At 54.5% G+C, this 14835-nt stretch overlaps 1 protein-coding gene across 1 annotated transcript in view; it reads left to right on the top strand.

The window, feature by feature from the left end:
• Positions 1-14835, top strand: part of stxbp4 (syntaxin binding protein 4) — a gene marked incomplete at both ends in the record, with an annotated part of 114931 nt that overhangs the window by 50438 nt on the left and 49658 nt on the right. The window contains 3 exons of the mRNA XM_083786757.1: positions 2969-3101; positions 5404-5510; positions 6205-6296. Of these exons, the coding sequence (XP_083642883.1) occupies positions 2969-3101; positions 5404-5510; positions 6205-6296 (332 nt within the window). The remainder of the gene's footprint in view (positions 1-2968; positions 3102-5403; positions 5511-6204; positions 6297-14835) is intronic.

The following is a 14835-nucleotide window of genomic DNA, read 5'->3' as shown; positions in this document are numbered from 1 at the left end:
GAGCGCATCTCTCTCTCAGCGCATGCAAGCAATTATATCTACAGGCCTTTAATATAGCCTATATCAGACTATGCTCTCTCTCGCTCTCTCGCTCTCTCTCGCTCTCGTAATGACAGCACAGGAAGACGCATGCAGCCCCTGTGCGCACCTGTGCGTAATGTGACTATATCGTTAGATTGGAAGACAATACAGTCTTGGCTGACAACACCAATTGAAAGTAGAGTTCCCAAGGATTATGGTGATATTTAAATTTTAAAAATCGCATAAGAAATGAGCGAGATATGCCTAAATAAAATGTTAGTGGTCTTGGCAATTTATTTTATTTGTGTGCGATCCGGGGCGACGGCACGGCACAATAGATTTTCATTCATTTTTCAGATCATTGTCATGTCATTGCAGTGCAAACCATTAAATATAGCCTATATTAACTTCATAGGCTATTGTACAATATGTGACATATTTCTTTCACCCGGTATTATTGATGTGAGTTGATCAAAATAGTATTGCCTAGGCTATAATGCTTGACTTGTATAGCCTAGGCTATACAGTAGGCTATATAATGCCAGCACAGTCATTATTCTCTTTCTTTAAGACTAAAGGCAACCCTTGACTTGATGGGCTTTCTCAAATAGACTACTAATAATAATGCGACGATACCAGAAGTCCATTAACGTAATCAAAGCGATGCAATGACAAAGACAGTGAGAACAACAAAAGAACAAGCTGACGGTGTGAATCAAACTATATATATTTTTTTGTCTTCTCTGTTCTGTTGCCTCGGGAGGTGTTTTCTGCTAAACAGGCTTCGTTGTTTTTGGCTTTTGGCGAGGCTGCAGCTAGCTGCTATTGGTCCACTCCGACAGGCTGTTTTATTTTAAGCATGTGCCGCCGCCACGCAAGTTATGACAAAGCATGTGAGTCTTCATGTGTGTGTGTGTGTGTGTGTACATGAGGGGGAGAGACAGAGAAATATTTAATGTTAAATAGGCTATACACAGGTGGTCCCAAATGATTCATTGATTACATCACGATCACTATAGCAAAAGACGTAAAACTAGGTCAACTCAATTACTCAATTAGCTGCAGCGGAGCTGTTCTGACTTGAAGCTCAATACTAACTGACCACCTTCAAGTTTAAACCATAAGATGACATGGAAATGCCCGCCGATTTGATGCGCAGAAATATATATCTAATCGGGTTAAGGTACATGGAAGAAAAGTCCTTTTTATCAGGGATACCTTGTTGTAGGCTATACATCTCCGTGAATTGTCAGCAAGCACATTATTGTTCAAACACCTACTCCTCTGTTCATCTGTTGCTCTTATTTGGCTAATAAAATAATTAATATGAATGAATGCAATAGCAAGTTGTTGCTGCCTGTCATGTTGCTGTTCTCTTCTCTCTGTGTGACTGAAGGTTGCCCCAAAATTTGTAGACAATGATTTCCCCTCATGTTCTTTTCCCCCTCACTATTTGGTTCGCTTAACATGTCCACGTGTCATTTGTTTACATATTTGGTACGCTTTACAAAGTCCAGTGTGAACGCCAAACGGACCAAAATCAAAATGCTAATATTTGGTCCTTGGTCCTTGATCCGGACCTTCTAAGCGAACTTTGGGTGTGAAAGCGCCCTATGACTCTGGAAATCAGATGAAGTACCTCTTTTCAAGACCTGGTTAACGGAACTTACTTGTATACTACATCCATCCATCCATCCATCCATCCCTCCACCCATCTATTTAAAACCCATTTAAGATTCGCTATGACATGATGGACAATTCAAATAAATTCTATGTTATATGGCAGCCATAGATCACCTTGCTCAAATGTCACATTGAACCACAGCATTTAGTTGTATGTCCTCCACTCTTTACACAATCTAGCAGTGTAATGTATTGTTATGTAATGACTCATTCAGAATGAATTAAATGCCGTTATTTTCTTTCTTTTTCTTGTCTTGTCTTTACAGAATATGGTAAAGTGACCAACTGGCCATTAGTTTGTAAACAAGATTATTTGTATGCATCACTTATATTTTTAAAACAAAGCAATACAGCCTCATAAAAGTTGGTGTTGTAACTTTATATATTGTCAATTACTTCCATGAGAGGGGGAGTTAGTTGCTTTAGCAGACAGTTTGAGGGTCCAATGGAGTTAAGAGGTTTTGTCCAAAGCACTTTTTACTACTTTCCATTGGTTCAATATTTCCAAAACAACACACAGACGTAAAGGGTGTTCATGTTTATGCCAAAAAAAAAAAAAAAGGTTTACTCCTGACAGCAACGAAATTTGAAATCAATGGGGCACATGATTCTCGAGTTACGTGGATTACAGACGTACGTACATACGTACTTATACTCAGAGATTTGGTGCATTTATTGTAAAGATGTCTCTGGAACACCTTGAGGCAGGGGTGGAGGGCCGGGCCAAAATGTATATTATGCAATTCTGCATAATATATTTTTTTATTTACCCAAGGAGGGTTTTTTGTGCAAAACTAATGCTTGGAGTGGATTCAGCATCACGAAAAACCCCTAGTTTGACATGGCACATGCTACTTAAAGCATGATGAAATTTACATTCCCCCAACCCTTAATGGTATGGTCACATATTATGCAAATTATGAAAATTGCTCAACATATGCAAGTTAGCATCCATATATTTATAACATAAAACTTTGGTGTACTCAACATGCCTGGGCTCACATTCTGGCAAGTGGACTATAACCTTTCACTGGCTGGTCAGAGTCAGCCAAAGGGCCGTCCTTGGCCCTGGCCCGTGTTAAACCCAGCTCTGCCTTGAGGGAACAAAGCCAAAGGGCCATACTTGGCCACCGGGCCGTGTAAATATTACTTTTCAAGAGAGTCAAGTGGAAGGGGCCTATTTAAGCGCCTGCGGCAACCACATTTTGCAAACTTTCAAAATTGCGACTTTTGTATTGTTTTATTATTGTTTTTTCTTGTCCAGCGACGGCGCCATTCAGCTGATCTGCGTCTCCAAGGGAACAGGCTTGGGCCTCCTCCTCAAGGGCGGAGCCAATCGCTCTGAAGGACCAATGGTGTTCATTCAGGAAATAGTCCCCGGAGGTGACAGTCAGAAGGTGAATGGAATGGACCCAAGGGGCCAGTGAGGCACTCCAACGTTGAAGCACTGGGCCCTAGTGGTAAGAGGAAGGACTGCAGGCGGACGGTTGCGGACCCGTGGATTCATGACGAGGAAACCCCGTGCAGCTGGGCTTTAACATTGATCGCTCGGTTGCACTTCCGCATTTGGGCACCAAAATTTGGTGCCCAAATGCTGAATCGGCGAAAAAAGGCGTAAATAGACGGTCCTTCCGGGTGCTTCAAAACGCCACTGAGTAACTTCCACTGACATGAATAGCGAGGGGGGGGGGCGGAGCTTCGCGCCAGATCAGTCTCTATCCTTTTAATACCATTGAGACGCATGTTAAATGACCGGATTTCTCCATATAAATAGTCTTCATCATTTTCAGTGCTCAGTTTCAAACAAAATGTTGCAAATCATGAACACATCGTGTGATTTCCGTGAAATTGCGCACGCACATTCCCACTAGGCCGAGGAAGAAATCCCACGTGAACATTTTCAGCCTCATGGTGGCGCTATAACTGGCCGAAAAGTGTTTTTACCTCCAACTGCACGGATTTGTGGATAACTTTGTATGCTAACTCCCTAGAGGCCAAGGAAAAACCTTTGCCTGGAATTTTTCACATCTGCTCTTTATAGCGCCACCAGGAGGCCGACATATGTAAAACACATTTTCTAATATTACTCCTTCAGATGTCATCCAAATTTCACGCAAATCGGTACACATGCTCGCCATAGTCATGTGATCAAGACGGGTTTGTTTGATTTCTCATAATCCACCTTCATTGCCTACGATTGGCTTCTAAACTTTTCAGGAGTAGCCCGCTTTGTACCTGTTTTGTACAAATCGCCACAACTACTCAACCCAGCATCCGATTGCGGTGAAACTGTGCATGCATATTCCCACTAGGGCGAGGAAGAAATGCCACTTGACAGTTTTCAAATCAGCCTCATGGTGGCGCTACAACAGGCCAAGCCGTGTCACACACACACACACACACACACACACACACACACGATTATATTACTCCTAAACATTTTGCCAAACATCACATACACTCTACCTCCTGGTGGAGACCTGTGCCCAGAAGGGCATTTTTTCTAGTTTATTCTGCATTTGAGCCACGTACGGACCACCATTTCATGAGCTTTACTCTCAGACTTTTTTGTCCACAATTCCATGCTCTGTTGATGTTGGTACCATAGGAGAGATAACAGGCAAACGTTGAATTCTGTAGACTTCTTATAAATTAAGTATGTAACTCTTGAGAGCGTAAAATGAAACCAACTCCATCATTTAGCTGGGGACCACCTGGAAGCTGGAAGCCCCTCAAGGCCCACAGGTGGTCCCTGGACCACTGGTTGAAAACCACCGGACAAGGAGACACAGGGACTGGGGGTATACCAGAGGACAAGGAGACACAGGGACTGGGGGTATACCAGAGGACAAGGAGACACAGGGACTGGGGGTATACCAGAGGACAAGGAGACACAGGGACTGGGGGTATACCAGAGGACAAGGAGACATGTGCACTGGGAGAGAACGGGGGGGGAAGACAGACATACACACAAAGTCACGCGTTTGTAGTGGTTGGCACCGCTGTCGCGGTGTGAGTCAAGTTGAGGATATAGTACCCAAACGCAGAATGTGAGGCAGAGGCAGGGAAAGTCAAGTTCAGTGTTTTTATTGCGACCAAACAGGAGTCCAGGTACAGCGAGTCACAAAACACTAGAGGCAGTCGGAAACAAAACTAGGAACACGAGGAACACAAGGAAGGCAAGGGGAAAACTATACTGGGAAAACTAGGGGATTGAAACATACAAGGAAACTGGTTACAAATACTCACAGGCAACATATAAACAACGAACCAACGGAGAACTGAAACCACACGGGTACATAAATTGACAAGGACTAACTAGACACAGGTGAAATACAACAGACAAATCAACACAGGGATTGGCTCAGGTGGAGAACACTACACTAATCACAGGGTTAGACAAGGCAGGCAAACGTGGGCAACACAGGAAACCAAGAGGCATTAGAACTACAAAACAAAAGGTAAAAGTACACAAAAGTACAACCCAAAACAAGGAACATATAGGGAAACACATCAGGGTGACAGAACAGGTCACGGATCATGACAACCGCTCATAGATGGCATTTATAGAATCGTCGTCTTGGAATGTTGATGTCCTGACAAGTATACACAGTTTGTGTGTGTGCGTGCATGCGTGCGTGCGTGTGTGCGTTGCATGTGTGTGTGTGTGTTTGTGTGTGTGTGTGTGTGTGTGTTCAGGACGGCAGGTTACAGGCTGGGGACCAGCTGGTGTCCATCAACCGGGAGTCTCTGATTGGACTGACGCACGAGGAGGCCAGCGACGTCCTAACACGCACCAAACTCAGGTAGGATGAGAACTAACATATTTTCAGATGGGTGGGTCGGCGACCAATTACATATATTGTTGGGGGTCCTTGACATGCCTGAAGAAGGTCAGTAGACCGAAAGCTTGCTAAATAAATACATTGACTGTGTGCAGATCTGAGTGTGCGGAGCTTCCCTTTATTTTTTCTCATGTTCCCTTTGTGGCTCCAGCACCTCACTTAAGTCTTTTCAGCGGATGAGCCATGTTTTTTTTTCCATGGGGGTCCTTGACATGAAATATTGAGAACCGCTGATATAGAAACAGGTTAGAAATATAGGTTTTTCAGAAAACTGGATTTAGAAGACATTTGTAGAATCGAACTTAAGTCAAAATGGGTTAAGTTTCTTACAACGTGGCTTGGAAGGAGTCTACATGTCTATAGAGGAATCCACAGAGGGGTTGCCCAGGTGTAGCTAATCAGTCAATGCAGTAATGGCTTGCGCCCAGGGCACCCCTCTGTGGATTAGTCTATAAGTGTTTGTGTGTGTGTGTGTGTGTGTGTGTGTGTGTGTGTGTGTGTGTGTGTGTGTGTGCGTGCGTGCGTGCGTGCGTGCGTGCGTGCGTGCGTGCGTGCGTGCATGCATGCATGCATGCGCGCGTGCGTGCATGCGCACGTGCGTGCGTGCGCGCGTGCCCGGAGTTAATCTGGGATCTGTGGCGTTGTCCTCCTCCAGACCAGAGCCCACGGTGGAGATTGCCTTCATCAGACAGACGTGGTCTTCCAGCTCCAGCAGTGGAATGCAGGCCAGCGCCATGCATGGCCCCGGTAAGGACACAGCCTCCCCCTATAGTCCCCCTCTGGTCCTCCTCTGGTCCCCCTCTGGTCCTCCTCTGGTCCCCCTCTGGTCCTCTCTGGTCCCCTCTGGTCCTCCTCTGTGGTCCTCTCTGGTCCCCCTCTGGTCCTCTCTGGTCCTCCTCTGTGGTCCTCTCTGGTCCCCCTCTGGTCCTCCTCTGGTCCCCCTCTGGTCCCCCTCTGGTCCTCCTCTGGTCCCCCTCTGGTCCTCTCTGGTCCTCTCTGGTCCCCTCTGGTCCTCCTCTGTGGTCCTCTCTGGTCCCCCTCTGGTCCTCTCTGGTCCCCCTCTGGTCCTCCTCTGGTCCTCTCTGGTCCCCCTCTGGTCCTCTCTGGTCCTCTTCTGGTCCTCTGGTCCTCTCTGGTCCTCTCTGTTCCTCTCTGGTCCTCCTCTGGTCCTCTCTGGTCCTCCTCTGGTCCTCCTCTGGTCCTCTCTGTTCCTCTCTGGTCCTCCTCTGGTCCTCTCTGGTCCTCTCTGGTCCTCCTCTGGTCCTCTCTGTTCCTCTCTGGTCCTCCTCTGGTCCTCCTCTGGTCCCCCTCTGGTCCTCTCTGGTCCCCCTCTGGTCCTCTCTGGTCCCCCTCTGGTCCCCCTCTGGTCCTCTCTGGTCCTATCTGGTCCCCCTCTGGTCCTCTCTGGTCCTCCTCTGGTCCTCTCTGTTCCTCTCTGGTCCTCCTCTGGTCCTCTCTGGTCCTCTCTGTTCCGCCTCTGGTCCTCTCTGGTCCCCCTCTGGTCCTCTCTGGTCCCCCTCTGGTCCCTCTCTGGTCCTCCTCTGGTCCTCTCTGGTCCTCTCTGGTCCCCCTCTGGTCCTCCTCTGGTCCTCCTCTCTGGTCCTCCTCTGGTCCTCTCTGGTCCCTCTCTGGTCCCCCTCTGGTCCTCTCTGGTCCTCCTCTGGTCCTCCTCTCTGGTCCTCCTCTGGTCCTGGCTGACATATCACAGTGGATGTCCTCCAACCACCTCAAGCTGAACCCAGACAAGACTGAGCTTCTCTTCTTCCCAGCTAAGTCCTGCCCTATGCGGGAGCTAACTATTTCCGTAAACAACGCCCTGGTAACGTCTGTCCCAACAGCCAGGAATCTTGGTGTTGTCCTGGACAGTCAGCTCTCGTTCAAAGCTCACATCACAGCTGTCACTCGATCATGTAGGTTCACACTCTATAACATACGACGAATTAGACCGTTCCTCACCCAGGAATCAGCCCAGCTCCTAATCCAGACAACAGTCTTGTCAAAACTCGACTATTGTAACTCCCTCCTTACTGGCCTACCAGCATGTGCACTTAAGCCTCTCCAGCTGATCCAAAATGCAGCAGCTCGCTTGGTCTTCAACCAGCCAAAATTCTCACATGTCTCCCCCCTGCTCCGCTCCCTCCACTGGCTCCCGGTCGCTGCCCGCACAGAATACAAAACTCTGATGCTGGCATTCAAAGCAACCAAAGGTATGGCTCCCCCATATCTTACAAGTATGATTGAACCCTACAAACCCTCCCGCGCACTCAGATCAGCCAACGCAGGGAAACTGGAAGTACCCTCACTAAAAACGCCGGGACAACGCTCCACACGTCCCAAACTCTTCTCCCTTCTGGCTCCAAAACTGTGGAATGCACTTCCCATTGCAGTCAGAACTGCAGCATCACTCCCAATCTTCCGCCGTAGCCTGAAAACCCACCTTTTCAGACTCCATCATGGCCCATAGCACTTACCCTAACCCCTTACATAGCATTTCTGTTGGCTTAGATAGCATTTGACACAGACTTATAGCATGTTATGTAGACAGCACTATAATTGTATTGTATATAGTCATAGCACGCCATAGTACATATGTATAGCATAGTAGTGAATATGTATAGTTTATTATGTATAGTGTATGTATAGTTTCATCATATAGATATTCCACTGTTACCTTCTTATCTTACGCATGTTTCATGATAAATGCTTTTATGTGATGTATTCCCATGCTTTTGTTCTTGCCTAAATGTAAGTCGCTCTGGATTAAGAGCGTCTGCTAAATGCCTAAATTGTAAATTGTAAATTGTAAATTGTCCTCTCTGGTCCCTCTCTGGTCCCCCTCTGGTCCCCCTCTGGTCCTCCTCTGGTCCTCCTCTGGTCCTCCTCTGGTCCTCTCTGGTCCTCTCTGGTCCCCCTCTGGTCCTCCTCTGGTCCTCCTCTGTGGTCCCCTCTGTTCCCCCTCTGGTCCTCTCTGGTCCTCTCTGGTCCTCCTCTGGTCCTCTCTGGTCCCTCTCTGGTCCCCCTCTGGTCCTCTCTGGTCCTCCTCTGGTCCTCCTCTCTGGTCCTCCTCTGGTCCTCTCTGGTCCCTCTCTGGTCCCCCTCTGGTCCTCCTCTGGTCCTCCTCTGGTCCTCCTCTGGTCCTCTCTGGTCCTCTCTGGTCCCCCTCTGGTCCTCCTCTGGTCCTCCTCTGTGGTCCCCTCTGTTCCCCCTCTGGTCCTCTCTGGTCCCCCTCTGGTCCTCCTCTGGTCCTCCTCTGGTCCTCTCTGTTCCTCTCTGGTCCTCTCTGGTCCTCCTCTGGTCCTCTCTGGTCCCCCTCTGGTCCTCTCTGGTCCCCCTCTGGTCCTCTCTGGTCCCCCTCTGGTCCTCTCTGGTCCTCTCTGGTCCCCCTCTGGTCCCTCTCTGGTCCTCTCTGGTCCCCCTCTGGTCCTCCTCTAGTCCCCCTCTGGTCCTCCTCTGGTCCCCCTCTGGTCCTCTCTGGTCCCCCTCTGGTCCTCTCTGGTCCCCCTCTGGTCCCTCTCTGGTCCTCCTCTGGTCCTCTCTGGTCCCCCTCTGGTCCTCCTCTGGTCCTCCTCTCTGGTCCTCCTCTGGTCCTCTCTGGTCCCTCTCTGGTCCCCCTCTGGTCCTCTCTGGTCCTCCTCTGGTCCTCCTCTCTGGTCCTCCTCTGGTCCTCTCTGGTCCCTCTCTGGTCCCCCTCTGGTCCCCCTCTGGTCCTCCTCTGGTCCTCCTCTGGTCCTCCTCTGGTCCTCTCTGGTCCTCTCTGGTCCCCCTCTGGTCCTCCTCTGGTCCTCCTCTGTGGTCCCCTCTGTTCCCCCTCTGGTCCTCTCTGGTCCTCTCTGGTCCTCCTCTGGTCCTCTCTGGTCCCTCTCTGGTCCCCCTCTGGTCCTCTCTGGTCCTCCTCTGGTCCTCCTCTCTGGTCCTCCTCTGGTCCTCTCTGGTCCCTCTCTGGTCCCCCTCTGGTCCTCCTCTGGTCCTCCTCTGGTCCTCTCTGGTCCTCTCTGGTCCCCCTCTGGTCCTCCTCTGGTCCTCCTCTGTGGTCCCCTCTGTTCCCCCTCTGGTCCTCTCTGGTCCTCTCTGGTCCTCCTCTGGTCCTCTCTGTTCCTCTCTGGTCCTCTCTGGTCCTCCTCTGGTCCTCTCTGGTCCCCCTCTGGTCCTCTCTGGTCCCCCTCTGGTCCTCTCTGGTCCCCCTCTGGTCCTCTCTGGTCCCCCTCTGGTCCTCCTCTGGTCCCCCTCTGGTCCTCTCTGGTCCCCCTCTGTTCCTCTCTGGTCCCCCTCTGGTCCTCTCTGGTCCCCCTCTGGTCCTCTCTGGTCCTCTCTGGTCCCCCTCTGGTCCTCTCTGGTCCCCCTCTGGTCCTCTCTGGTCCCCCTCTGGTCCTCTCTGGTCCTCTCTGGTCCCCCTCTGGTCCTCCTCTGGTCCCCCTCTGGTCCTCCTCTGGTCCCCCTCTGGTCCTCTCTGGTCCCCCTCTGTTCCTCTCTGGTCCCCCTCTGGTCCTCTCTGGTCCCCCTCTGGTCCTCTCTGGTCCTCTCTGGTCCTCTCTGGTCCCCCTCTGGTCCTCTCTGGTCCCCCTCTGGTCCTCTCTGGTCCTCTCTGGTCCCCCTCTGGTCCCTCTCTGGTCCCCCTCTGGTCCTCCTCTGGTCCCCCTCTGGTCCTCCTCTGGTCCCCCTCTGGTCCTCTCTGGTCCCCCTCTGTTCCTCTCTGGTCCCCCTCTGTTCCTCTCTGGTCCTCTCTGGTCCCCCTCTGGTCCTCCTCTGGTCCTCTCTGGTCCCCCTCTGTTCCTCTCTGGTCCTCCTCTGGTCCTCTCTGGTCCCCCTCTGTTCCTCTCTGGTCCCCCTCTGTTCCTCTCTGGTCCTCTCTGGTCCCCCTCTGGTCCTCTCTGTTCCCTCCCTGGTCCTCTCTGGTCCTCTCTGGTCCCCCTCTGGTCCCTCTCTGGTCCCCCTCTGGTCCTCTCTGGTCCTCCTCTGGTCCCTCTCTGGTCCCCCTCTGGTCCTCTCTGGTCCTCTCTGGTCCCCCTCTGGTCCCCCTCTGGTCCTCTCTGGTCCCCCTCTGGTCCTCTCTGGTCCTCTCTGGTCCCCCTCTGGTCCTCCTCTGGTCCTCCTCTGGTCCCCCTCTGGTCCTCCTCTGGTCCCTCTCTGGTCCCCCTCTGGTCCTCCTCTGGTCCCTCTCTGGTCCCTCTCTGGTCCTCTCTGGTCCCCCTCTGGTCCCCCTCTGGTCCTCTCTGGTCCCCCTCTGGTCCCTCTCTGGTCCTCTCTGGTCCCCCTCTGGTCCCCCTCTGGTCCTCCTCTGGTCCCCCTCTGGTCCCCCTCTGGTCCTCTCTGGTCCCCCTCTGGTCCTCCTCTGGTCCCCCTCTGGTCCCCCTCTGGTCCCTCTCTGGTCCTCTCTGGTTCCTCTCTGGTCCCCCTCTGGTCCCCCTCTGGTCCTCTCTGGTCCCTCTCTGGTCCCTCTCTGGTCCCCCTCTGGTCCCCCTCTGGTCCTATCTGGTCCCCCTCTGGTCCTCTCTGGTTCCTCTCTGGTCCCCCTCTGGTCCCCCTCTGGTCCCTCTCTGGTCCCTCTCTGGTCCCTCTCTGGTCCTATCTGGTCCCCCTCTGGTCCTCCTCTGGTCCTCCTCTGGTCCTCTCTGGTCCCCCTCTGGTCCTCTCTGGTCCCCCTCTGGTCCCTCTCTGGTCCCCTCTGGTCCCCCTCTGGTCCCCCTCTGGTCCCTCTCTGGTCCCCCTCTGGTCCCCCTCTGGTCCCTCTCTGGTCCTCCTCTGGTCCCCCTCTGGTCCTCTCTGGCCCCCCTCTGGTCCCTCTCTGGTCCCCCTCTGGTCCCCCTCTGGTCCCCCTCTGGTCCCCCTCTGGTCCCCCTCTGGTCCTCTCTGGTCCCCCTCTGGTCCTCTCTGGTCCTCCTCTGGTCCTCTCTGGTCCCTCTCTGGTCCCCCTCTGGTCCTCTCTGGTCCTCCTCTGGTCCTCCTCTCTGGTCCTCCTCTGGTCCTCTCTGGTCCCTCTCTGGTCCCCCTCTGGTCCCCCTCTGGTCCTCCTCTGGTCCTCCCTAGGTCCTCCTCTGGTCCTCTCTGGTCCTCTCTGGTCCCCCTCTGGTCCTCCTCTGGTCCTCCTCTGTGGTCCCCTCTGTTCCCCCTCTGGTCCTCTCTGGTCCTCTCTGGTCCTCCTCTGGTCCTCTCTGGTCCCTCTCTGGTCCCCCTCTGGTCCTCTCTGGTCCTCCTCTGGTCCTCCTCTCTGGTCCTCCTCTGGTCCTCTCTGGTCCCTCTCTGGTCCCCCTCTGGTCCTCCTCTGGTCCTCCTCTGGTCCTCCTCTGGTCCTCTCTGGTCCTCTCTGGTCCCCCTCTGGTCCTCCTCTGGTCCTCCTCTGTGGTCCCCTCTGTTCCCCCTCTGGTCCTCTCTGGTCCCCCTCTGGTCCTCCTCTGGTCCTCCTCTGGTCCTCTCTGTTCCTCTCTGGTCCTCTCTGGTCCTCCTCTGGTCCTCTCTGGTCCCCATCTGGTCCTCTCTGGTCCCCCTCTGGTCCTCTCTGGTCCCCCTCTGGTCCTCTCTGGTCCTCTCTGGTCCCCCTCTGGTCCCTCTCTGGTCCTCTCTGGTCCCCCTCTGGTCCTCCTCTAGTCCCCCTCTGGTCCTCCTCTGGTCCCCCTCTGGTCCTCTCTGGTCCCCCTCTGGTCCTCTCTGGTCCCCCTCTGGTCCCTCTCTGGTCCTCCTCTGGTCCTCTCTGGTCCTCTCTGGTCCCCCTCTGGTCCTCCTCTGGTCCTCCTCTCTGGTCCTCCTCTGGTCCTCTCTGGTCCCTCTCTGGTCCCCCTCTGGTCCTCTCTGGTCCTCCTCTGGTCCTCCTCTCTGGTCCTCCTCTGGTCCTCTCTGGTCCCTCTCTGGTCCCCCTCTGGTCCCCCTCTGGTCCTCCTCTGGTCCTCCTCTGGTCCTCCTCTGGTCCTCTCTGGTCCTCTCTGGTCCCCCTCTGGTCCTCCTCTGGTCCTCCTCTGTGGTCCCCTCTGTTCCCCCTCTGGTCCTCTCTGGTCCTCTCTGGTCCTCCTCTGGTCCTCTCTGGTCCCTCTCTGGTCCCCCTCTGGTCCTCTCTGGTCCTCTCTGGTCCTCCTCTCTGGTCCTCCTCTGGTCCTCTCTGGTCCCTCTCTGGTCCCCCTCTGGTCCTCCTCTGGTCCTCCTCTGGTCCTCCTCTGGTCCTCTCTGGTCCTCTCTGGTCCCCCTCTGGTCCTCCTCTGGTCCTCCTCTGTGGTCCCCTCTGTTCCCCTCTGGTCCTCTCTGGTCCTCTCTGGTCCTCCTCTGGTCCTCTCTGTCCTCTCTGGTCCTCTCTGGTCCTCCTCTGGTCCTCTCTGGTCCCCCTCTGGTCCTCTCTGGTCCCCCTCTGGTCCTCTCTGGTCCCCTCTGGTCCTCTCTGGTCCTCTCTGGTCCCCTCTGGTCCTCTCTGGTCCCCCTCTGGTCCTCTCTGGTCCCCTCTGTTCCTCTCTGGTCCTCTCTGGTCCCCCTCTGGTCCTCTCTGGTCCCCCTCTGGTCCTCTCTGGTCCCCCTCTGGTCCTCTCTGGTCCTCTCTGGTCCCCCTCTGGTCCTCTCTGGTCCCCCTCTGGTCCTCTGGTCCCCCTCTGGTCCTCTCTGGTCCTCTCTGGTCCCCCTCTGGTCCTCTCTGGTCCCCCTCTGGTCCTCCTCTGGTCCCCCTCTGGTCCTCTCTGGTCCCCCTCTGTCCTCTCTGGTCCCCCTCTGGTCCTCTCTGGTCCCTCTGGTCCCCCTCTGGTCCTCTCTGGTCCCCCTCTGTCTCCTCTCTGGTCCCCTCTCTGGTCCTCTCTGGTCCTCTCTGGTCCCCCTCTGGTCCTCTCTGGTCCCCTCTGGTCCTCTCTGGTCCCCCTCTGGTCCCTCTCTGGTCCTCTCTGGTCCCCCTCTGGTCCTCTCTGGTCCTCTCTGGTCCCCTCTGGTCCTCCTCTGGTCCCCCTCTGGTCCTCTCTGGTCCCCCTCTGGTCCCTCTCTGGTCCCCCTCTGGTTCCTCTCTGGTCCCCCTCTGGTCCTCTCTGGTCCTCTCTGGTCCCCCTCTGGTCCCCCTCTGGTCCTCTCTGGTCCCCCTCTGGTCCTCTGGCCTCTGGTCCTCTCTGGTCCCCCTCTGGTCCTCTCTGGTCCTCTGTCTCTCTGGTCTCTCTGGTCCCCTCTGGTCCCTCTGGTCTCCTGGTCCTCTCTGGTCCTCTCTGGTCCCCCTCTGGTCCCCTCTGGTCCCCTCTGGTCCTCTCTGGTCCCCTCTGGTCCTCTCTGGTCCCCCTCTGGTCCTCTCTGGTCCTCTCTGGTCCCCTCTGGTCCCCTCTGGTCCCTCTCTGGTCCCCCTCTGGTCCTCTCTGGTCCTCTCTGGTCCCCCTCTGGTCCTCTCTGGTCCCCTCTGGTCCCCCTCTGGTCCTCTCTGGTCCCCCTCTGGTCCTCCTCTGGTCCTCCTCTGGTCCCTCTGGTCCCTCTCTGGTCCTCTCTGGTCCCCCTCTGGTCCCTCTGGTCCTCTCTGGTCCCCCTCTGGTCCCTCTCTGGTCCCTCTCTGGTCCCCCCTCTGGTCCCCTCTGGTCCTCTCTGGTCCCCCTCTGGTCCCCCTCTGGTCCTCTCTGGTCCCCTCTGGTCCTCCTCTGGTCCCCTCTGGTCCCCTCTGGTCCTCTCTGGTCCTCTGGTCCCTCTGGTCCTCTCTGGTCCCCCTCTGGTCCTCTCTGGTCCCCTCTGGTCCCTCTCTGGTCCCCCTCTGGTCCTCTCTGGTCCCTCTCTGGTCCCTCTCTGGTCCTCTCTGGTCCCCTCTGGTCCTCTCTGGTCCTCCTCTGGTCCCTCTCTGGTCCTCTCTGGTCCCCCTCTGTCCTCTCTGGTCCCTCTGGTCCTCTCGTCCCCTCTGGTCCTCTCTGGTCCCCTCTGTCCTCTCTGGTCACCCTCTAGGTCCCCTCTGGTCCTCTCTGGTCCCCTCTCTGGTCCCCCTCTGGTCCCTTTGGTCCCTCTCTGGTCCTCTCTGGTCCCCTCTGGTCCTCTCTGGTCCCCCTCTGGTCCCTCTCTGGTCCCCTCTGGTCCCTCTGGTCCCTCTGGTCCTCTCTGGTCCCCCTCTGGTCCTCTCTGGTCCCACCCTCTGGTCCTCTCTGGTCCCCCCGGCAGGGGCCTTGGTAGCTAGATCAAAATGTCCTCCGTTTTATCTACAGCGCCGATTTGTAGACGGACACAAAAGCGTCAAGTGATTGATGCATTTCTCTCTCTCTCTCTCTCTCTCTCTCTCTCTCTCTCTCTCTCTCTCTCTCTCTCTCTCTCACACTCTCTCTCTCTCTCTCTCTCTCTCTCTTCTCTCTCTCTCTCTCTCTGTCTCTCT

Source organism: Protomyctophum parallelum, assembly GCF_964188405.1.
Source record: "Protomyctophum parallelum genome assembly, chromosome: 17".
In the NCBI taxonomy this organism is placed as follows: domain Eukaryota; kingdom Metazoa; phylum Chordata; class Actinopteri; order Myctophiformes; family Myctophidae; genus Protomyctophum; species Protomyctophum parallelum.
Note: the sequence above shows the minus strand (reverse complement) of the source record. Positions and strands in the feature narration are given on the sequence as shown.